This window comes from Ictalurus furcatus, chromosome 24 (genome assembly GCF_023375685.1).
Source record: "Ictalurus furcatus strain D&B chromosome 24, Billie_1.0, whole genome shotgun sequence".
NCBI classification, from domain to species: Eukaryota; Metazoa; Chordata; class Actinopteri; order Siluriformes; family Ictaluridae; genus Ictalurus; species Ictalurus furcatus.
This window is the reverse complement of record NC_071278.1, coordinates 41,577-66,660: the sequence shown is the minus strand read 5'-3', so window position 1 is coordinate 66,660 and position 25,084 is coordinate 41,577. Positions and strand designations below refer to the sequence as shown.

General features: G+C 40.7%; 2 protein-coding genes across 3 annotated transcripts; both read left to right on the top strand.

Annotated features, from left to right (window-relative positions):
- The first annotated feature begins 9,287 nt into the window (after positions 1-9,287).
- LOC128600771 (olfactory receptor 52E8-like) lies at positions 9,288-10,172 on the top strand. Its single transcript, XM_053613470.1, has one exon. It carries the CDS (start codon positions 9,323-9,325, stop codon positions 10,160-10,162), a length of 840 nt encoding a protein of 279 aa, XP_053469445.1. The 5' UTR covers positions 9,288-9,322; the 3' UTR covers positions 10,163-10,172.
- Positions 10,173-10,300: 128 nt separating this feature from the next.
- On the top strand, positions 10,301-20,315 carry si:ch211-264f5.2 (uncharacterized protein LOC570749 homolog). Of its 2 annotated transcripts, XM_053612716.1 has the most exons (8): positions 10,301-10,847; positions 11,752-12,063; positions 12,746-13,078; positions 17,894-18,058; positions 18,145-18,208; positions 18,310-18,395; positions 19,241-19,287; positions 19,393-20,315. In XM_053612716.1, exons 1-8 carry the CDS (start codon positions 10,802-10,804, stop codon positions 19,471-19,473), a joined length of 1,134 nt encoding a protein of 377 aa, XP_053468691.1. In that variant the 5' UTR covers positions 10,301-10,801; the 3' UTR covers positions 19,474-20,315. The 2 variants fall into 2 exon arrangements, with proteins under 2 accessions (XP_053468691.1, XP_053468690.1); XM_053612715.1 differs by lacking the exon at positions 10,301-10,847 and having other exon boundaries at positions 11,458-12,063.
- Positions 20,316-25,084: the final 4,769 nt, after the last annotated feature.

The window sequence follows — 25,084 nt, the reverse complement described above, 5'->3', positions numbered from 1 at the left end:
TCCTTGGACACTGTCCCCGACTTCCACGCAATGTTAAAGAGGCGTGTCATCCAAGACATCCCCTCCACACCCAGAGCTTTCAGCATTTCTGGATGGATCTCATCAATCCCCGGGGCTTTGCCACTGTGTAGTTGATTGACTACCTCAGTAATCTCCACCACGGAAATTGACGATGATCCCCCATCAGCCTCCACCTCTGCCTCTACCATAGAGGGTGTGTTAGTCAGATTCAGGAGTTCCGTAAGTGTTCCTTCCACCGTGCAATTACTTCCTCAGTTGAGGTCAACAGCATCCCATCCTTACTGTACACAGCTTGGATGGTTCCCCGTTTCCCCTTCCTGAGGTGGCGGATGGTTTTCCAGAAACACCTTGGTGCTGACCGAAAGTCCTTCTCCATGTCCTCTCTGAACTTCTCCCACACCCACTGCTTTGCTTCTTTCACGGCAGAAGCTGCAGCCCTTCTGGCCTGTCGGTACCTTGCAACTGCCTCCGGAGTCCCCCGGGATAACACATCCCGGAAGGCCTCCTTCTTCAGTCGGATGGCTTCCCTGACCACCGGTGTCCACCATGGTGTTCGAGGGTTACCGCCCCTTGAGGCACCTAAGACCTTGAGACCACAGCTCTCCGCCGCAGCTTCAGCAATGGAGGCTTTGAACATTGCCCAACCTTCAATGCCCCCAACCTCCACAGGGATGCCAGAAAAATTCCGCCGGAGGTGTGAGTTGAAGATCTCATGGACAGGGGCCTCCTCCAGACGTTCCCAGTTCACCCGCACTACCTGTTTGGGCTTTCCAGGTCTGTCCAGAGTCTTCCCCCACTCCTTGATCCAACTTACCACCAGATGGTGATCAGTTAACAGCTCCGTCCCTCTCTTCACCCGAGTGTCCAGAACATCCGGCCTCAGATCAGATGATACGATTACAAAATCGATTCCCAATCACGCCTCTCCAGTTATCTCCATCATTGCGCACGTGCGCGTTGAAGTCTCTCAGCAGAACTATGGAGTCCCCTACTGGTGCCCCATACAGGACTCTGTTCAGGGTCTCCAAGAAGGCAAAGTACTCTGAACTGGTGTTCGGTGCATATGCACATACAACAGTCAGAGTTTCCCCCCCCCCACAACCCGTAGGCGTAAGGAGGCGACCCTCTCGTCCACCGGTGTAAACTCCAACGTAACAGCACTCAGCTGGGGACTGAGTGCTGTTACGTTGTGAGTATCCCCACACCCACCTGGCGCCTCGCACCCTGGTCAACTCCAGAGTAGAATAAAGTCCATCCCCTATCCAGGAGTACGGTTCCAGACCCAAGACTGTGCGTAGATGTAAGCCCCACCAGATCTAGCCGGTAGCGCTCCACCTCCCGCACAAGTTCCAGTTCCTTCCCCCACAGAGAGGTGACGTTCCACGTCCCCAGACCCAGCCTCTGCCGCCCGAGTGTGGTCCGTCGAGGCCCCTGACCTTCACTGCCACCCATGTAGCAGCGCACCCGACCCCCACGGTTCACCCCATGAGTGGTGGGCCCATAGGATGGAGAGGGGGGTGCCACGTTGCTTTTTCGGGCTTTGCCCGGCTGGGCTCTGTGGCAAACCCAGCCACCAGGCGCTCGCAGTCGGGCCCTCCCTCTGGGCCTGGCTCCAGACGGGGGCCCCGGGCTTCCTCCAGGCAGGGTAACTCCTCCTCTCTTTATCTTTTCCATGAGGGGTTTTGGAACCATTCTTAGTCTGGCCCCTCCCCTGAGACCACTTTGCCTTGAGAGACCCTACCAGGAGCGCAAGGCTCCAGACAACACAGCCCTCAGGTTCATAGGGACACACAAACCTCTCCACCACGATAAGGTGACGGTTCCCGGAGAGATGATTAAAGTCTCATACATCAATATTATCAAAACAAACAGTTTTAGTTTTTAATTCAGCAAAAGTAAAATAATAATAAAAACTGGAGTACAATCTTACATTACTAGTGCTCAAATATTGCTAATGGTGAAAAAAGAATGCAGTAATCATTAACAGCATTTTTTAAGAACACAAGCAACAACAATGAAAAAACCAACAATGAAAATGACAGTGAAAAAGGCAAGAATCTAAGAGAGTGATTGGCAGCAGGTCACTGAAGGAGCAGTTTGGCAATCATTCCCATGACTAGCAGTGATAATGCTAGCCTGATTGTGGAAGAAGATGCTAGTAAGTATAGTATAGAGTATACCACAGAAAGCTCCCTTTTTTTCCTGAAGTGCATGACAAAATATCATGCTTCTGGGGGAAAACCATGCATAAACTGTATTTATAACCCCGTAAGGTCGGATTATTCGGCCATCATGGGGAATGAACAGCACGGCTATTTAGCTATGCTGAAGGTGGAAGAGGGGTTTGCGAGCTACATCACTCCATCGACAGATAGTTTAGGGGGGGCAGCTTTGCCATCCAAGCCATGAAAGGCCACTGCGGGATTGGTGGGGAAGGCCTATGCAATAGTGGGTATTGCTTGTGGGTCACTGCAGACAATGGCAGTGTTCCAGGCCTATCAAGCAGACCTGCTGAGTGAGCTCGACATATGGCGGCATTCAGCCAGTTCCTCCCCTGTCGTGTCGAGTTCACCCGGGCATCCACGAGTGGAGCCCGGGCCAGCGCTAGTGCGAGGGAGGCACACAAGGCAAGTACGGCAGCCCACCAACCCCCGCAGATGGCAAGGGGATCCGGGCGGCCACAGTCGTGGCCTGCTACTAGGCCTGATCTGAGAATGGTCATAAAGGCCAAGCAGACAAAAGAGGAGCGGTCCTGAGGGGCTGCCGAGGGACATATCAGGGGACATGAGGTTGTTAGGGCAGTTAGCCCCCGGTGCTACTGTAGGGCCTCCCCTAGAGGTTGTCCCAAGTTTTCAGTGTTCTCTGGTCAGCGAGCTGTCATAGGCCAACGAAAATCTGATGCTTTCCCTCCAACAGAATGTGGAAAAGTTAAGTCACTAAAAGACCATCTGGCAGCGTGAAACTTCTGCCAAATGTGTCTCTATGGGTTCTGTCTACTGTAGAAAAGGGTTACCGGGTCCAGTTCAGAGCTTGACCCCCCCTCGGTTCAGAGGTGTGCTCACCTCAGTAGTCAACACAGAGCAGAGCCCGTTAGCGCAGGAAGTAAGATCCCTCTTCAACAATGGGACCATAGAACATGTACCCCATTCACTGAGGGAGGGAGGTTTTTACAGCCGTTATTTCCTGGTCCGCAAAAAATAGGAGTATGCGGCCAATTTTAGATCTGCGTCATCTGAACTGTACTCTTCGAACATACAGGTTCAAGATGCTGATGCCCAAATTTATCGTTCCACAGATTCAGTTTGAGGACTGGTTTGTGACAATAGATCTAAAAGTGCATATTTCCACATAGAAATATCAGGTTCTTCCCTTCTGGCTAGCTTTATCCCCTCACACCTTCACAAAGTGCATGGATGTCATTCTGGCTCTATTGTGACTCCAGGGCATCTGGTTAATTCTAGCACGATCTAGGGAACCAGTGGTTCAACATCGAGATGTTGTTCTCACCCACATGAAGAGCTTGGGACTCAGGTTGGACCTCAGAAAAGTTTGCTTTCTCCAGTGCAGTGGACAACTTTTCTAGGAGTTATAAGGATTCTATTACGATGAGGGCGTTTCTATCCCCAGCATGCGTAGGGTCAATCCTATCAACACTGACCAAGGTAAAGCTGGATCTTGGCATCCCCTCCAGTCTCTACGAGAGACTGTTGGAGCTGATGGCAGCAGCAGCCAACGTCATACCATTGGGTCCATTGCACAGGAGACCATTTCAGTGATGGCTAAAAAGTTGGTGCTAGGGTGTGGTCTTAGACATCTGTCCAGCTCACAGTCTCTGGAGTAGCCCTCATCTGGAGTGGCCTATAACCTGATCATTGGTCTAGGGGTATGATTCTTGCTTAGCCCCTTAAGCCCCGACACTTGCGTTCCATTCCGCCGGCAGAATGGAAAACGACTTATCAGACATTTTCAATTAGTATAAACAAATTAATTATTTTATCGCCGCAGTTCTGGTACAAGATTAGTCAGGACACTGGTGGCTTTCTGTGTGTGCAGTTTCATGACTGTGTGCTTAACTGCTGGTGAGCAGGGGGATGGGAAAGGGGCGGAGTTTGAGCTCCCTGCTGGGCAAACAATTCACACCTCTCCACGAAAACATTGAGACAGAGATAAATCGGAGAGCACAACTAAAGCTTTTTTGATAGTAAAACACCGTATACAACTGCCCCAATAAAATTATAACATTTTAAACCAAAGATCGGACTTATATAAAAGTTTATTACCTTACATTACCTACATAGACGAAAATCCAGTTCGCTTGCGGTTTTATAAATCATGCACATTTCCATCGGTATAAAGTTCATCAGCTTCATTGAAGAAAACAAATGCAAAGTTCCATATTTAGTCACAAATGTACTCTTCAAAATTTATTAAGTGTTTTGATATCCCACCCCTCTGGAATTTAGTAATTAGCCATGAACTGAGACACATTCTAAAAAAGCTAATTTGCTTTGGCTATGCTGAACAACCTGCCTCCTAAATTTTAATTGGGCAGTCTAACTTGATTGACACCCACATGGACCTATTGTAGATACTTCTAGCTTTCAAACAAGCCCAAACTTGACATGATTGACCACTCAGAGGCTAAGAAAATCAAATGGAGACGTTTGGTGCCATTTGGAGAGGTTATTTTGTGCCTTTGTTTTTTTTTTTTTTTTTTAAATGTTTGCTATTTCTAGGAGTCTGCAATTTTTAAAGGCTTTGTGCCTTTTTTATAAGCTTTGTGCCATTTAGAGAGGTTGTATGTCATTTGGAGATGTTTGGTGTCATTTGGAGATGTTTGGTGCCATTTGGAGATGTTTTGTGCCATTTTGGAGAGGTTTTTACCCGTGTTTGGATAACCTTACACACATTTTTAGTGGTTAGAGATAACTTCCTCATATTTTGGGTGTTCATGGACAAGTAATTGGGGCATCTTTGAGACCAGGAATGGGGTTGATATCAACATTTGCTGTGAAGATATAACATTTGTGTTAAAAGTAAATAATTTTTTTTATAATGAAACAAAAAAAAACTGAATATTGCCCCAGGTAGGCTAGGTAAAAGAAGAATTACTTGAAATAACTGCTAATTCTTAAAGTGTTAAGTGTCTACTTTCATATGAGCCATTAACCACTACTGTGGTATGTGATATCACAAAACAAATCAATGCTGAACACAAAAAATGCCATTTTCTGGCTTTCAGAAAAAGAGGTTAGGGTGCGAGAGGTCCCAGGTTAAAATCCCAGACGATCCCAAATCTGGAATATAAATACAAGTTTCCAAATGTTTGCGCTGGCTGTGGCTCAGGTGGTAGTCCACTAATCGTAGGGTTGGTGGTTCAATTCCTGGCCCACGTGACTCCACATGCCGAAGTGTCCTTGGGCAAGACACTGAACCCCAAGTTGCTCCCGATGGCAAGTTAGCGCCTTACATGGCAGCTCTGCTACCATTGGTGTGTGTGTGTGTGTGTGTGAATGGGTGAATGAGACACAGTGTAAAGCGCTTTGGATAAAAGTGCTATATAAGTGCAGACCATTTAACATTTGCCATTTACCTGGAGTGACATATAAATTGCCTAGAAATGTGGGCCATATTTCGAGCACTGAAATTCTTTCTTCCTCAATTGAGAGGTCACCATGTGTTGACAGAGAACACAGCGGTGGTCTCATATATCGACCACCATGCAGGATTATGTTCACGCCCCCTTTTCAGGCAGGCGCAACTAATTCTTCTCTGGGCAGAGGGAAAGTTTTTGTCAGTGAGTGCAATGTGCATTCTGGGCAACTGGAATGTGGGGGCAGACATGCTGTTGAGGCAGGGGCTGAGGCCCAGGGACTGGTGGCTCCATCCACAAGTGGTGGAGTCCATATGGCAGAGGTTTGGCAAAGCGGACTCATACTGGTCACTGGAAGTTCAACATTGTTTTATAATTATTTTTATTATTAATGTTGTTGTTTTTGTTCTTATTAACTTTTATTTGTTTTATTTTTCTGTGGACTGTGATTTTATGTACAGCGCTTTGAGAAGCTGCTTTAAAGGCGCTTTATAAAATAAAGTTTATTATTATTATTAATATGGCACCTCATGGCAAGGAACTCTCTGAGGATCTGAAAAAAGAATTGTTGCTCTACATAAAGATGGCCTTTGCTATAAGAAGATTGCCAAGACCCTGACACTGAGCTGCAGCATGGTGGCCAAGGCCATACAGCGGTTTAACAGGACAGGTTCTACTCAGAACAGGCTTCGCCATGGTCGACCAAAGAAGTTGAGTGCACGTGCTCAGTGTCATATCCAGACGTTGTCTTTAGGAAATAGACGTATGAGTGCTGCCAGCATTGCTGCAATGGTTGAAAGGGTGGGGGGTCAGCCTGTCAGTGCTCAGACCATACGCTGCACACTGCATCAAATTGGTCTGCATGGCTGTCGTCCCAGAAGGAAGCCTATTCTAATGATGATGCACAAGAAAGCCCGCAAACAGTTTGCTGAAGACAAGCGGACTAAGGACATGGATTACTTGAACCATGTCCTGTGGTCTGATGAGACCAAGATAAACCAGGTGAGGAGTACAAAGACAAGTGTGTGTTGCCTTCAGTCAAGCATGGTGGTGGGAGTGTCATGGTCTGGGGCTGCATGAGTGCTGCCGGCACTGGAGAGCTACAGTTCATTGAGCGTACCATGAATGCCAACATGTACTGTGACATACTGAAGCAGAGCATGATCAGTATGCAGTATTCCAGCATGATAACGACCCCCAAACACACCTCCAAGACAACCACTGCCTTGCTAAAGAAGCTGAGGGTGAAGGTGATGGACTGTCCAAGCATGTCTCCAGACCTAAACCCTATTGAGCATCTGTGGGGCATCCTCAAACGGAAGGTGGAGGAGCACAAGGTCTCTAACATCCACCAGCTCCATGATGTCGTCATGGAGGAGTGGAAGAGGACTCCAGTGGCAACCTGTGAAGCTCTGGTGAACTCCATGCCCAAGAGGGTTAAGGCAGTGCTGGAAAATAATGGTGGCCACACAAAATATTGACGCTTTGGGCCCAATTTTTTCTATTTTATTATCAGTTATTGTTAATGAGTTATTGTGCATAATTTATCAATTAAACGTTATGTACTACATATAGCAGGCGTGGCGAACCTGCGGCTCGCTAACCGCATGTGGCTCTTTGGCTGCTCCTCTGTGATACTTTAGTCTATCCATGTGTTCTGTGTTTATTTATTTAATTTTACATTCCAAAATATTGTTAAAATTGTTCATTTTTAAATACATAGAAATGCATTTAAATGCATTTGCTGAATCAAATTTAGTATTTATTTATGTATTTATTTATTTATTTATTTATTTACCTCAGTTGAGTCAACATAAGCTTGCCTATTGGCTAAAATGAGCTTGCACTATCTGGTTGACTTCTGAAGTTTGTTAGTGTGAATCATCATGGCACAGTCAGGGAATCATACAGCTAAGCGCAAAGATGATTTATGAAGATGAGCACAGAACATTTTTATCTGAAAGGGAAGATTTCTAATTTTTTATTGAAAGTAATGGAACACCATTCTGCTTGAGATGCCAGTCTTCACCATTGCATTTTCAAGCTTCAAATCTTGCGTGCCATATCACCTTACTCAATCCTAAAGTGGGAATTTGGGAATTTCCCAAAAGCACTGAAGTTGAAATGTCAGTTAGAGAAGCAAACTCACCTTTTTCAAAAATTTACAAAGCATTCAGAGATAGCCATGTTGGCATAATATCAGCTGGCATGGAACATTGCTCATGGAAAAAAAAACATACAATGAAGGGCTGCACACAAACTACTGTCAATGTTTGGGTCAACTTACATCTGTGAATATTTTTTTTCTACACTTAAACAAGTTAAATCAAAGCATCGCTCTATTCTTGCATGTGAAATATTTATTTCAAGTAGCCACAACTGAATACAAACCAGACCCGAAAATGATTGTGGAAACCAAGGACTGCTGGGTGTCCCACTGAGTCTAGTAAAAGGAGGTAGGCTGATACAAAAGTTCAAAAATCCAGGATTAACTATTATGTGTTATATAATTAGGCATATAAGTTATTGTAAGACATTGTTGTTTGCACATCTGTTGTGTGGCTCTTTGCAATGATAAGGCTCATCATGCTGAACAGATTTGCCACCCCTGGTATAGTGTTCGCTACTATCTGCAGTTTCAGGCATCTATTGGGGGGCTTGGAACACCCCCCAATACACAGTCCTACTATATAGAGAAGTCACCATTTACATATACAACCTGATAATGATTAATCAAATAAAAATGACATTACCTTAACTCCAACATGTTATAGTCTGTCTAGAAGAATATTTTGATCTATGGTATCAAAAGCTGTACTAAGGTGGAATAACACAGGCAAGAAGACTGTTCCATCCTGATGCTCTACTTCTCCTTCTTTACTTGTTTCTGGTTCCACATGGATACCCTAAAGATTTCCACCTACAAAAGACAGTTTATGACCAAGTCTCCTTGTTTTTCCTTCATGCCATCTCAGGGAGTTTTTCCTCTACACTGTCACCTCTGGCTTGGTTAGTATAGATCTAAATCTACATCTGGATTTCTGTAAAGCTGCTTTCTGATAATGTCTGTGAATCAAACTGAACATCCAGCAGGTCCTTTAAAAACACATATACCATCAACATAGAGAGAAGCCTCATAAAATCTTCTGATATATTAATGGATGTTGGGTGAAATTAAACAATTCATCTTTGTTTCATCTAATTCATCAGACAGAAAGTGGTATCAGAGTTGCTCTTTCTTGGACATATTGTATTTTAGTACATGAAGTGTAGAAGTGGTACAGAGATGTAGGGATTAAACACCATCAGTGGTAGAAGAATAGATTGATATTCTTTTTATAATTCTCAAAAGTGTTATCACAATTAAATGAGCAGAGCAGAAAAAAAAGTAAATAAGTAGGCGGGGTTTGCCAGTGTTTCAGTCAGTCAGTGAGCCAATAAAGAATATGTTTTGACAATAAGAATGTATAAATGTACAGAAATTTGCTTTCTTATCCACAGAGATGCTGGATTTTTCTTATTAAATCACTTATAACTTAAATATCACTATATTATATAATATATAATAATAATAATTAATATCCCATTAATAAGTGTGACAGATTAATGGATTTTTATGCCAACGTTACATATTTAATTCTGACCGGTCATGTGGACTTGGAGAAGTACAGATATGTTTATTTTCTAGTTACACTTTCTGTCTACCTGATGACCATTTGTTGTAACACTATTGTAATTTTTGTGATATACACAAATGAGAGCCTCCATGAGCCCATGTACATTTTCATCACTGCTTTGCTAATGAACACTTTAGGTGGATCAACTGCTTTATACCCCAAACTGCTGAGTGATATTTTATCCAAAAATCTAATTGTTTCCCTTGATGCTTGTGTATTTCAGGCATTTTTCATTTACACTTATGCCATGTCAGAGTTCATGCTGTTGTCGGCTATGGCCTATGACAGATATGTGTCTATTTGTAAACCACTACAATATGCTGCTATTGTACAAATGTCTACTGTGAAAAAGCTCATATTTTTGTCTTGCTTTGTGCCTAGTTGTGAAAATGCTATAGCAATGGTATTAATATATAAGCTTAAACTGTGTAATTTCAAATTAAATAGAATATACTGTAGCAATTATGCAATTGTTAAACTGGGTTGTGGAGACATTTCTGCGTATAATTCGTATGGACTGTTCATTTTTGTCATTGCTGTATTTCCACAAGTGATCTTCATAATTTACTCATATATCAGGATACTCTCTGTCTGTTTAAAGAATTCAAAGGATTTCAGAAGAAAAGCTCTACAGACCTGTTTACCACATCTTTTAATTTTCACGAGTTTCACTGTCACTTCATGTTTTGAAATTATAAACAGTAGATTGGAAGGAAATATGCCTCACATTATTGCCATGATCCTGTCAGTGGAAAATCTGGTTATTCCTCCTCTATTTAATCCCATTATATATGGACTGAAACTTCAGGAGATTTTTAATAGGATTAAAAGAATGTTTTGTCAGAAGAAGATACACATCTTTTTAGATTAAAATTCTGATGTTTGTTTACATTACTTATATATTTATTTTTACCCACTGTAATATGAGTATACATATGTAAATGAGGGCAGCAGAAGCCCATATAGAACCTGTTAAGTTATTGTCTGCACCACATATTTACTTGATCAGAGTAGAACAGTTATAGGAAAACAGTTATTAAACTAGATTATGATAATGTTTGTACATCCAAAACCTGGAGTATTGTACTGGTGTGTTCATGTTGTTCTGATACCTGCACAGTGTGTAAAACACATGACTCGTATCACTGTAATTGTACTTTATTTATTCTGATTTTATGGGTTTGTTTTTTTCCCTGTATCCTGTTGTTTCATCGCAGATAATTAAATTAAGGTTCACAGATTTCACTTTAGTCATTGCTTCATGGTATACATACACACACACACGCACTTGGTGGCTCTCTCAGATGAAGTAGAAATGAGAAGTGTGTGTTGAAATCATTGCGAGTTGGGGAAGTGTCGGTGTATAAGTGAGAGAGTGCGTAGACAAGTGCGTAGACAAGTGTGTGGACGAGTATGTATACATGTGAACACACAACAACTTTTATACCCAGCAGCTGAGGAACAGTGGAGCTTCTGAAGAACAACAGTGTGATTCAGACTGAGCTCAGTAATGGCGGTCCTGCTGCTTCCTGTCCTCATCCTCCAGGCCATTTCAGGTGAGTAGCCTTCATGTACATTTTACATCTAGCATCTGAATGCTGTCTTGAGCTTAGAGATGTTTCAGTATTGAACTCAAACTATTATCAGGTTTAAAAGTCACACTGTACACATCACTACACAGACATTACATATAACACACTCAATATAGGAATAAAATAGTTAAGTATCAAAGAGCTTGTGACATCCCTTCTCACACACACACACACACACACACACACACACACACACACAGTTAAGCAGTTAAACTGCATAATGTGTAAAATCCAAGTAGACCTGCCATAAATGCATTTTCTGTGTGACTGTGTGCTTTGTGTGACTGAGTGTTCTGCTCTGACATGCTCTTGCATGTTGAGTAACTCTCACTGTCACAGCACTGATTTCCTTCTGTACTGACGCTCACATGCACATATGCAATCATTTGACTGCTTGCTGAGAGTTTACAGATTTATACCATTACTGACTTTCAACATCTCAGTAAAAACTCTGTAAACACCATAAAAGTATAAACACTGGAATACTGAGAAAACAGGAACTCTGAGACCACTGAAAAATAAAAAATTCCAGGGAAATAACAGGAACATCGGGAAACAGTATTTTCATGCTTAAAATCTAAAAGCAACACTGAGTTATTGAAATTGTCTCTCCCTAAATAATATTGTTGCATTATATTTTTGCTATGCTGCATTATATTGTAGCACCTGACTGATACCCTTTGCTAATTGCATTGGGAAGCAGCAGGAACACTGGGTAACCAGAGATTGTGAAAATTAGAACCAACAGGGGGAAATTGGAACACTGGGAAACCGGTAAAACTGAGAAGTTAGTAACACTACCAGTTGCAAATGTGCAAATGTTCTGTCTATGAAGTTGTCATTCACTTAGTCACTTCCTGTTCTACAGGATGTGCATGTTTATGGACTGTAGAAAAAGTGACGGCTAAACCCGGTGGCTCCATCACAATTCCTTGCCACTACAACTGGAGGTTCAGAGAACAGGAGAAGTACTGGTGCAGAGGGAGGATGTGGTACATGTGTGTGCGTGTGAGAGAGTGGGCAGGCCGAGTTAGTGTGATGGACAACCCAGACGAGCTGGTTACCACGCTCATGTTCTCTGAGCTGCAGGTCCGAGACGCCGGGAGGTATTGGTGCGCCGTCAAGAACGGAGGACTGATGAGCGACATCAGGACATCGTTGGAGCTGCAAGTAACTGATGGTAAGAACCTGGAAATAGAATATAAATAAAATAGAACCGATTTTTTTTTTTTTTTTAAGAATAGAAATAAAATATGAATAGTGTAAAATCAAGTTTGTTTTTTTTTGTTTCCTTTATTTTTACCAAGCGGAGAATTGCTGGTGCGAGTTGTCTGACTCATAAATAAAATCCAACATGATGATGTTAAATTCATATCATGTGTCACGAATGGAAGTTGAGGACGGATGCAAGTGCCGATAAGAGCTTTATTATAGTTGAGATAGGCAGACAAATCCAAAACATGAGACATAGGCGTGGTCAAAGAGGCAATTGGTCAGTCGATCGGCAAACAGGCATAAACGAGGCAAAACCGAATAAAAAAACGAGGATGAGAACAGGATCAAAACTATGGCACAGCAACAAGTTCAAATTGTTAATATTAACAGATTAATCTGCTGGTGGTTGACTGCTAAACTATGGGTGACATAAGAAGTCATATTCAAACCTGCATTAATGGCATGAAAAGAATTTGTGCCGTTAAAAGGAAATAATGCATTAACTTTGACAGCCCTACTTTCATCAGCTATGCTGAAGGATTTTGTCTGAAATGTTCTGTTTCACTGAAAACCTTTACTATACTGAACTTAAACTAAATGTGTGTTTATATAAAATGTGTGTGTGTGTGTGTGTGTGTGTGTGAGAGATCCTGATTTGTGGGTCAGCAGGGCATTGTTGTTTGCTCCTGAGGGAGGAATTGTGCATGTGCAGTGTTTGTACAGCGACAGACTGAAGAAGGTGGAAAAGAAATGGTGTAGGGGCGGAGACCTGCACTCCTGCCAATCTCAGCGCAGTGCTCAAATATCCCAGAATGCACAGCTGCAGCTCAGTGATGAGGGGCAAGGCTTGTTCAGTGTAGCGCGTGCGGGGCTTCGGACAGACGAGGCTGGCTGGTACTGGTGCAGTGCCGCAGGGGTCCAAGCACCTGTACACATCTGCATCACAACAACACACAACTACACACTACAAAATGACACAGGTTTGTAGACACTACACAACTACACAGTAATGTACACATTACACAACTACACAGTAATGTACACATTACACAACTACACAGTAATGTACACATTACACAACTACACAGGTATGTACACACTACACTACACACTACACATAATAAACACAGCCAATCAATGTTACTGTACCAAGACAGATAAAAAAAAAGCATTTTTTTGCTCCCTGACAATTTTTTTTTCTAAAATTAGGTCAACATTAGCAGTGTCTGCTATTTTGTGCCAAACAGCAGCTAAGCTGCTCGCTGAAGAAAGAAGTGACCGCTAGCTAGTTAGACTTATAAACAACAAATTTCAGACATGAATGCAAATACTCAAACATACCATTATAGAGGAGAGTGGGGTAAGATGAGCTGTTTTTTTTCTTAAGTCGACCTATAGCCAAGGGAATATGAGACAGGAATAAAACTAATGCATATGTCAAAATTTCAGGGTGTGTGCCATCAATTGTAACCTTAGCAGTGTGCCTAACTCAAATAGACAACAAAATATGAGGTTCCAAAAAAAGTGGTCTTGTGGCTCAATTGCCTTGTATTAGGGGTAAGTTGAGCCATCTCAGAAAACAGTTACTAACTATTGTATTAACCAGATTTTAAAGTATAACTCTAAATATAATGATTGATAATTAAATCCCTCATTCTGCTAGTCTTTTTGTATTATATTTGTGTTCTATTGTTGGTGTTCATGAAATAAATATTACAACTAATTTGTCTACAGTTCTGAAACCTGAAGGTAGTTTGTCAAGTCTCTAAGATTAAGAAATAGACATGGAAGTCTTAAATTGAATGAAACTTCTATTATTTTGAGGAACATCCACAGATTATTTGTCTTACACTTTCAGTGTAGAATCACAACTGTATATTTGGCATAATAGCAAACTTTTTAGCCTATAAACAAACACCAACATGTCATATATTGTGTTACACCATGGCGAACTTGTAGCTGCAGTTCACAACGTGTAGTGCCACCCAGGGACATGGCGGAAGAGGGCTACACTTCCCAGCCATGCCCGTGCTCGAGTTCGCCGGAGTTCTGATAATGAACACCTGCACTACATCTAAAGTTATAAACGGGCCTTGTTAACGCCAGCCGCTTGCGAAGTAACCGCTCAGCAGACTCGTCTCTGTTCGTTTACCAAGCATTAACCTCATATACGTTTACCTGGTTGTCGATATTCACTTGTCTTTAGATTACACTTCTGCCTACGCCCCGTATAACCTGATTACCCGATTGTACTGACTCTGATTCCGTGTTCCATCTGTTGTCCACCCCACGTTATCTCAAACGCCAGTCCGCGTTTGTCTCCGCCTAAGTGTCGTAACATATTGTTCTGAATATCTATATAATCACAGATTTTGTATGCAACAACATAAGCACTGACATATCACATATGTACAGAAACTGCTATTCAAAATGATAAAATAAGACTGATGCTTCTAAGTCACCCACAAGGAGGTAAAAAACTAGGGCTCCAAGATGTTGCTTCCTGCATATGGCAGGCAAGATTGTGGCGTGTCTTAAAGCTTTCAAACAAATCTCGACTTATAGTAAAAAATTTAGTCACTCAATTTAAGTTTATGGACTGCATTTTTTATGTTGCACTCACTAAGCCTTGCCTGTCCTTTACATTCAGACTAACCTGCCAAATCATTCTCTGTCCTGTTGCTGGGGACTTGAATGTTGGTCCTCTGTTCTTTGTAGTGAGGCCATAGAACCTGCAAAAGTTTTTTAATGTAGTTTGCAAGCTCTTTCTTAATGTCTTCCTTAAATATGTTCTTCACCTCAAAAGTTCCTTTCTATCCAGTTGTTAATGTCTTCTTATCCTCTACCTTTTGTAGATATCTATGAATGGTTGACCTATCAAGCTTTCTTAACACTTTTCTGATGGATCTTCCTCCCTTGAGGATAGGGGTGTGGAGCCACTATCTGTTTTTCTTAACAAATAACAAATGTTATGCTACATGTAAAATATGAACTATGTCAGTTATTCATTGTTAGGATGCAACACAATTTAAACACCAAATACTTAACTTAGCTTCATGTAAACATGAGGGGGTAAGATCAGGGCTGTAACCACCATAGACATTAAGGGGGACAGGTCCAAACGTCAGATATGGCCAAACTGTCTACCCCAGTATTTGATATTTTTGATGCCGCTCTGCTGCACTCAATTATACACTGCTACACGTGTTAGGATGACAAAAAGTTTTTAAAGAAATTTAGGCTGGCCTGCCTCAGTGGTCTAGCAACGCTCGTCAATGTCAAAATGTTTGAAGTGGTCAGTCTAATCAAAAAGGGCAGAGGCCGTGTGACGCTTCAGTTTTAACGGTGAAAGAGTGCGGTAAGATGTAAGCTAAGTAGCTAAAGCCCTAAGTGGTTTACGACAGAAACGGTAAACGAACGACAGTAATATCCAGGGATGCAAACATTTTCGTGATGCATGCAATGTAATGTGTTATTGTCATTGTAACGAGACAAGAAACATTAACTGAGCCGTTATTAGGAGTGTATTAGGCAGAAGATGGACAATGACTGTGTGCATATTGTGAATGAATGTTATGAACGTGGTTAACTGGCTTTACTGGTAGCCTTTCAGTAAATTCACTTTTCTAAGAAAATTATATATATAGGCGGCTGTGGCTCAGGTGGTATAGCGGGTTGTTCACTAATCGTAGGGTTGGCGGTTCGATTCCCGGCCCACATGACTCCACATGCCGAAGTGTCCTTGGGCAAGACACTGAACCCCAAGTTGCTGCTGATGGCAAGCTAGCGCCTTGCATGGCAGCTCTGCTACCATTGGTGTGAGAGTGTGTGTGAATGGATGAATGAGAACCAGTGTAAAGCACTTTGTAGAACTGCTAAGGTTTAAAAAGAAAAGAAAAAAAAAAGAAAAAGTGCTATATAAGTACAGACCATTTACCATAAAACTAAAAGTGGGAGAGTTATCATCCTCAGGCTTTCAACTAGAACATGGTAAAATGTGTGGATTCTGACTTTGACGTATTTTTTAGGTTACGGTTAAGTTAGTCATTTATTAAAATAAAAATATTTTATTTGCAAATCTAGTTCTTCGACTATTTTTTAAAATTAATTTAATTCTGCTTTCTGTCTCTATGTCCTCGTTTTTGTGCTCCAACAGTTAAAGGTTAAAAGTTCAAATTAAAAGTTTAAGTTCACCTAAAAAACAAAAATTCTGTTATTTACTTCCCCTTATGTCATTCCAAACCTAACCAATGTTACTCTTACATAATCTCATAAACCCCCCCCCCCCCCCCCCCACACACACACATACTTTTCCACTCTATTACAGCTCTATTCCATGAAATGGCAGAAGATAGTGATCATGAGCTTTAAAATGTGCACTATAATATAAAAACTATACTCCAAGTGGCCATATGAGAGCTTTGTGTCTTTGCACTGCTTTTTTGTATAGCTGTGTAAACATTCTTCAAAATTATCCTTTTGTGTTACACTGGAAACAGCATACAGGTTTGGAACAACTTGAGGGTGAGTAAATAATTTTGTGTAAGTAATTTTGTCTGGCTAGCTGACACAGTCACGTCATTTTACAGAGACATTATGACAATAATGAAAAAACAATCAAATGATATTAATTTTTTATTTGGGACATCAGAAAAAAGGGTAAGCTGACAGGATATATATTAGCAGTATATACACAGTGTAAGTTTTGCAATTCATATTTGGTCTGCTCTACTGTTTGGAACATATTGTTCACTATATCTGTGCATAATAAAATGAAAGGCCTACCTGGAGTAGAGTGAGTAAATCTTAAATATAATAAACCATCCACTCTAACTTGTTTTTGTATTGTAATACACACTGTAGTTATTGTGGTCCTGAATATAAAAGGTCTTGCATTGTATATATAAATAATGTATATATAAATATTTGGGCCTTTATTACATAAAGAACTAAAAAGGACCATTACATTTGTGATCCTACCCCCACCAAATGGTTTGGGCCCGCTAACCCCCAAATGTTCAGGATCTGGTTATGGCCTTGGATAAGATGAACCACCAGTTCATCAACTTACCCCCAAGGCTGTGGCTTTTTTTTGCCCCACAGTCACAGTTTTGGGTAAAATCTTTAGTCTAGCAACCCAGAACTACATATTTGCTAATTCACTCACATGTTTTTACACATTCATCAACACGATAACATTTTAAACTGAAGTCAATTATTTTGATGTGAGACTGATTATACCCGACAAAGACCAATGACGGGCAAAAAATATGCTTATCACTTCATCCATATGGTTCTTCCTTCCACAGCAAGATGAAAATGGAGAATGTAAATACATTTATGGTCACATGACAATAATTGTGTTTGGTTGCCCAGATACAGGCGGTGGGTCAATTTACAATATTTGCAAATTATACCACTACTGCAGGCTCCAAGAGATTCTGAATGGCACCAATAAGTTTAAGTTTGACAAGTCAGTCATGTTCATTCACTGTTTGGCAGTTGAGAGGTCTACCACGGCTTCTCTTTATGATATTAGCTTTATCTGATATGAGGAGAAGCCGTGCTTCCAGGTCGACAAAGAGTGCAACTTCAAGAAAACTTTGAGATAGGTTTTTTTGTTTAAAAAAACAAAACAAAAAAACATTTACTTCCAGTGAAGCTGTAGACACCACACAACAACACAGATGCACTCTATGCTGCTTTGTGATTGTGTATTTAAATAAACCTGAACTAAACTGTGTGGGTAATAAATATTCACTCTCCTCCATCTCTCCACTCTCCTTCATCCACAGTGTATAGTGATCCTCTGTCACCATCACACACATCCACTACTATGCGAACACACACACACTCACATGCACACACACCACCCAGCACTTTACGTGGATCAACCACATCTTCAACCATATCCTTACCATCTACAACACCTGAGAATGTGTTCACCTCACTTGCAATAGGTAAGGACCACTTGCATGTCAGTGTGCGCACACACACACACACACACATACACACACCACTAACTCAATTCACTTTACTCTCACAGTGCTAGAATATCCATCATCCACACCTGAATCCCCGCCCATTGCTACACCCACTACCTCACACAGGTGCGTATGATACTGCTGTACTCTTGTTTGTTTTGTGTTATGTGATGATATCACCTCGGTCCACACAGAACCGTTCCTCAACTCTTTGACTTATATTGTAGATTGAGTGTGTGTGTGATCGTGCTCTTGGCTGCAGTGATGTCAGTACTGGTGGGTGCTTTGTGCTGGAGATGGAGGACACACCAGCGTGAGTAAAACACACACACACACACACACACACACACACAATAATAATGAAATGTAATGAATGAAACACTCAGTACAAACATGGTAAAAAAAAATTAAAGATGAAAAAAATTAGAAGTGAAACAGGAACTTTAAAGTTTAATTGCTAAATTGCTATCTGTGACAAACAGGAAGTGCTACTGGAAGATGTCTTACTTCTTGAAATGTGTGTGTGTGTGTGTGTGTGTGTGTGTGTGTGTGAGAGAGAGAGAGAGAGAGGCGTTACAGTAAAAGTCTCAGTGCTGTTATTCTGTAAAGGATGGCTTTCACCACATATGAAAAAAAAACCCCTTACATTTATTCATTTAGCGACTTACAAATGAGGAAATACAAGTAGAGCGATATATCAAGCAGTATGTGTGTGTGTGTATATATATATATATATATATATATATATATATATATATATATATATATATATATATATATATATATATATATATATACTGTACAAGATTTTTAATTGAATTTTTTAGAGAAGCAAAGTCCACAGAGTAGAGGTGTAAGAGCCAGTGTAACTGCAGATTGTTTTTATTTTTTAACTTTTTTTAATTAAATTAAATTCTTTATTCTGATATTTTGAGATACTGGATTTTTGATTTCCATGAGCTGTAAGCCGTGATCATCATGATTAAAACAAACAAAAAAAAAAAGGCATGAAATATTTCACTTAGTGTAATGAATCTAGAATACATGAAAGTTCCACTTTTTGACTTAAATTATGGAAAAAAAAAAAAAAAATTCCATGAAATTCTAATTTTTGAGATGCACCTGTACATTGAAATTCTTGTTTCTGAAACTATCCAGCTGAAGTTCAAGTAAGGGAGAGGTGGACAGAGTTAGCAGAGCTCAGTGTGAGTAAACGCATTCATAACACACACACACACATTAAAACAATGATGAGGTGTGGATTCAGTGGTATAGCTACATACTAATGATTAATGATGTTTAATGAACAGGTAAGTGATGATGCGGAGCTGTTAGACCGTGATTGGAGCAGAGCCGCCGTCCTTCAACTGCAAGAAGAATTTAATTCTTAGATGACCACACTAGTGATGGAAAGTCCGATTTATTTCTGCGAGCCGGTTCTTTTGGACGGTTTGTTTCAATGAACTGGTTCAAAAAACTGATTCATTGGTTCCTTTACGTCATCAAGTAAAGGCGTTACTATTTTTTTTCTAACAACTCCGTGTCATGTTATATCAATGAAACCTTCAAATAAAGTAATGTCTGAACGTATATTGTTGATCAGTGCCTTTCATTCACTTAGGTTCATGGTGTTTGTGGTCACAGTTTCATACGATTGACCAATATCGAGTAGGCTACATCTTGGACAAGTTTCCTAAAGTTTTGCACCGACAGCACACATTATAGATATTGATGCACAAATGCCAATGCTGTTCTACATGTCTAAAGGATATAGAAAGAATAAACTAGTCTTATAAACTCCATGATTTAGCTTAACCACTTAAAATATAATCTGCATGCACAATAGACTATAGTAAAATTAATTTATATCTCTCGATAGAAAGGTTTTTACATGTTTTAATAAAACTAGTCATTAGTTCAGTCACCAGTCACTAGTAAGCAAGCAAGCGCGAGCCACCTAGCATAACAAATCCAAAATATGATTCCAATGATCACTCGGTCTTAATCGGACTGAAAGAGAAGCAACATTTGGATCCACTTTGAAGAAGTAGGACCAAGCAAAGCAAAATCAAAATGTGCAATAATTTCTTTTCAGGCTGAAGAGGATCCACATCACATTTTACACAGCATCTACAAAACACCCAACTGCCCTGCTTACACAAGTAAGGCAACCCAATCCAGATGACTCTGCAGCACACACTCAGTTCAACCTATACCCAGATCTGAAGCAGGGACTAATGTGCCAAGCAGCAAAGAGCTTTCTGTTAAGCACTATGTGAGATTGCCAATTGGCCCTGTCAGACAGAGTAACATGGATGAAGAGTTCGTAAAAATGATTGCTCTTGATTTGCAACCTTTTTTATTGTTAAGGATGAAGGACTTAGAGTTTACACAAAGGCACTTGATCCACTTGATCCATTCTTTGAAGCAGACAGACAATTTCAGCAACACTTTTGCCACAGATATTCAAATCAGTCTTTTTTTTGTGGAGAATGCAGCATTACAGATACAATTTGCATGTGCATCTGATAATGCTAGCAACATTAAAGCTGCACTTCAGAAGGCTGGATGGAGGCACTTGCCTTGCTTTGCCCACACTATAAACCTGATTGTTAGGGAAGGTTTAAAACACGTTCAGTGGGTTGTGGCAAAGGTAAAAACTATTGTTGCACACTTTCACAGGACCACTACTGCATCGGAGCATTTCAGAGCACTCAGAGACAGATGGGCCTTGAAGAGTTAAAGCTCAAACAGGATGTAGTAATAAGGTGGAACTATGTTTTACATGCTGCAAAGATATTGGCAGCAAAAATATGCCATTATTGCCACACATGCCCTTGTCAGCGTCAGCTTGCCAACACTGACCCCTGATGAGTGAGGTCATAGAAACACACACGTTTCTCTCTCAGAGCTCGTCATGTCCTGTTGTCTTGTCTGTCTGTAGTCTCAGCACATCCTCTGTGATTCTCACATCAGTTTTCTGTTCCTGGCTGGTGAACATCTCTCTGACAGAGTTGTACCCTAACCTTAACATTAACCCTAACCCTGGATAGTGATAGCTCAGTGGTTAAGACTTGTAAGCTTGTAAGGTCGTGAGTTGAAATTGTAAATGTATGCATGTGTATTTTGTAAATTAGATGTATTTCGAGTTGTTAAATGGTAAATGGTCTGCACTTACAACCCCAATTCCGAACAAGTCGGGACGGTATGGAAAATGCAAAAAAAAAAACAAAAAAACAAAGTCATTTGAAAATTCAATTCATCCTGTACTATATTGAAAACACATTATTCACACATTATTTGATGTTTTACTTGGTGAATTTAATTTATTATTGAAAATAGTTCAATAGTTCAAAATAGTTCAGATCATTTCAAATCTGATGACTGCAACACTGAAAAAATTGGGACAGCCAACTGTTTACCGCTGTGTAACATTAGCTTTTCTTTTAATAACACTAATTAAGCGTTTGGACGCTGAGTGAAGACACCAGTTGGTTAAGTTTAGCGAGCGGAATTTTCCCTCATTCATCCATTATACATTTCTTCAGCTGTGCAACTGTACAGGGCCTTCATCGCCTTATTTTACACTTCATAATGCACCACACGTTCTCACTGGGAGACAGGTCAGGACTGCGGCAGGCCATGCTCACACCTGCACTCTCTGCTTACGCAACCATGCGCTTGTAATCCGGGCAGAATGTGGTGTGGCGTTGTCCTGCTCTGGATGGCAGCAGATGTTGCTCCACAATGTGTACATATATTTCTGCATTAATGCTGCCCTCACAGATGTGCAAGTTACCCCTGCCATGGGCACTGACGTGCCCCCATACCATGGGCACTGACACGCCCCCATACCATGACAGATGCTGGCTTTTGGACCTGATGCTGATAACAGTTCTGACAGTCCTTTTCCTCTTTGGCCCGGTGAACACGACGGCTGTTTTGTCCAAAAACTATTTGAAATGTCGACTCGTCGGACCACAAAACACGATTCCACTGTACTACTGTCCATCTCAGATCAAGCCCAAGCCCAGAGAAGTGGGCGGAGCTTCTGGACAGTGTTGATGTATGGCTTCTGCTTTGCATAGTAAAGCTTTAACTTGCATCTGTGGATTCAGCGGCGAATGGTGTTGCCTGACAAAGGTTTACCGCAGTATTCCCGAGCCCATGTCAGGATCTCCATTACAGGCTCATTACAGTTTAAAGACTGTGATGTCTGAGGGGTTGGAGATCACGCGCATTCAGAAAAGGTTTTCAGCCTCGCCCTTTACCCACCGAGATTTGACCGGATTACTTGAATCTTTTAATTATATTGTGCACTGTAGAAGGTGAAATGCCCAAAATCCTACCAATTTGTCTTTGGGTAAAGTGTTGGATTATTCACTGATGCATCTGTGGGCAGATCGACGAGCCTCGACCCATCCTTGCTCTTTAAGGACTAGTCCTTTTTTGGAGGCTCCTTATATACTCTGATTAGACGATTGCCTCACTTGTTTCACATCACCACCTTATTCCAACTTCTCACATTGCTATTAGTCCTAAACTACCCCTGTCCCAACTTTTTTGGAATGTGTTGCAAAATAAATGTTTATGTTAAAAAAAAAAAAAAACCTATGCAGTTGATTAGGTAAAACATCAAATACCCTGTCTTTATCATTTTTTTTGTTGTTGTTGTTTAAATACAATTCAAAGTACATTTACAAATCACTCCTCTTTGTTTTTATTAGCATTTTCCATACTGTCCCAACTTTTTCGGAATTGGGGTTGTACATAACGCCTTTTAACCTTAACAATTCTACAAAGCACTTTACACTGTTTCACATTCACCCATTCATAGACACACCAATAATGGCAGAGCTGCCATGCAAGGGACTAACCTGCCATCAGAAACAACTTTGGGTTCCGTGTCTTGCCAAGGACACTTCTGCATGTAGACCAGGGATCAAACCGGAACCCTGTGATTAGTGGACAATCCACACTAACACCTGAGCCACAGCTGCAATTTTTTATTTTGTTTCAAATACAGGCCTGATTGTATATTTAGTATTTATTCTCTTATTCTGCACACACTTGGGGAAAAAAGTTAATACAGTGTTTCCCTTTATCTAACTCAAAAAAATGTGTGGTTTTCTGTCTAAAATTTGAACCTAGAAGATAGTGTGGTGTTTTAATTGCTATACCCATTTGATTTAATTAAGATACATTGTGGGGTGTTTTTTTTTCATTGAGTACACCATGCCATGTGGTGGTGCACATATTCACACCCATTGCTACGACACTCCTAAATTAGTTCTGGTGCAACCAATAACCATCAGCCCAGGTAAAGAGAGGACTAGTCATAAAAGCAACCACAAGGCTAAAGGTAATTATGAAAATGATGCTTCACAGTGTGCATGGTGTTCTCAGGGTGATGAGCAGTGTTAGGTTTCCACCAAACATATCACTTGTGCTAAAGCCAGCAAGTTCAGTTTTGGTGTAACTACATGTTTGCTGAACCCCCAAAGAGAAAATAAAGGGCTTTTTTCAACAGTGGTTTCTTATCACCACTTTTCTATAAAGTCCAGCTGTGTGGATGGTCTAGGCTATGGTTTTCCTGTGAACAGCTTCTCTCATCTAAGTTGTGGATCTCTCCAGCTACTTCAGAGTTCCCCATGACCTCTTTGTTGTTTCTCTTTTGTTGTTTCTCTATTTCCCTCTTTATCCACTCAATGACATTTTAGGGAATGTCTCCTCTAGGCTGAGTTGTGATTGTTCCATATTCTTATTTATTTATTTTTTTTAATAGCAGGTTTAATGTAGTTCCTCTGGATGTTCAAGGTTTGTGAATTTTTTTCTATAGACAACCCTGATTTAATACTTTTCCAGAACTTTGTACATGACATGTTTTGATCACTCCCTGGTCTTCATGATACTGTTTACTGTGAACTACAGGGAACAGTTCCTGTTTTGAAATTGTTTGCCAGGAGTTTTTTGTTTTAAGCTATACCATTTTTTTTTAAATCAGTAAATTAATTTTCTTTTGTTTTATTTTTCACTTTGAAAAATTTGCAACTTCCCCTTCTGCCACAGAAAGTTTTCGTTTTTGTCTAAAGATAGCAATCAGAGATCATCCACCGGATGATACCAGTACTCAGCTCGGAGGGTACCAGACATAGCATTTAATCTTAGGCTCTTAGGCAAGCAAAGGTTTTCAAAGATAGTTATTCATGTAGGAGTTAATGATATACGCCTTCATCAGTCAGAGGTTACTAAGAGTAACATTGTAAACAAACATACATATATGTTTGTTTGTCTTGGTTATTTTGTATTTGCCACATGTAAATAGTTTCGCAGACTTTGTTTGCATAAATAAATAAATATATATATAAATAAATAAAAAGAGTAACATTGTAGAGATGTGTAAATTAGCGAAGGTAATGCAGTAATATGCTCTGGCCTCATCCCTATGCAGCATGGTGATGTAGCTTACAGCAGGTTATGGTCGCTGAACTGCTGGATGTCCAGGTGGTGCTCTGAAAAAAATGTGGGCTTTATAGATAATTGGAATAGTTCTGAGGGCAAGGCTGACCTGTTAGGGCGGGATGGTATCCATCCCACTCGGGAAGGTGCTGCTCTCATTTCTTGCAGTGTAGCACATAGTCTCAGAACAGGCCTAGTTAATTTGTGACAATCCAGGGACCAGACAAGCAGGCTAAACAGACTGTCTGCTAACTGCACTGAGTCGTCACTCAGGTTCCAATATATTGAGACTGTCTGCACTAATTGTTAATCTAACCATTAATGATCAGGAATTTAATATACTGTGATTAACAGAAACATGGATTAAAAAATGAGTATGTAGCATTAAATGAAGCTAGTCCTCCCGGATACAGTTACATACATCACTGTCTTCTTACTAGCAGGAACGGAGGCCAAGAGTCACACGAAAACCTGAAAATGAATTCAATGCATTTTCTTTATACTAACATAACATATGTAGCCACATAAAATAAGTCTACCGAG

Excerpts from the sequence above, each read along its gene's own strand:
- LOC128600771 (XM_053613470.1), top strand. The coding sequence starts at position 9,323 with ATGACCATTTGTTGTAACACTATTGTAATTTTTGTGATATACACAAAT.
- si:ch211-264f5.2 (XM_053612715.1), top strand. The coding sequence starts at position 11,694 with ATGTGCAAATGTTCTGTCTATGAAGTTGTCATTCACTTAGTCACTTCC. Across the intron at positions 12,064-12,745 it reads GGAGCTGCAAGTAACTGATG|ATCCTGATTTGTGGGTCAGC; the intron begins GTAAGAACCTGG and ends TGTGTGTGAGAG. Across the intron at positions 18,396-19,240 it reads GAGATGGAGGACACACCAGC|CTGAAGTTCAAGTAAGGGAG; the intron begins GTGAGTAAAACA and ends GAAACTATCCAG.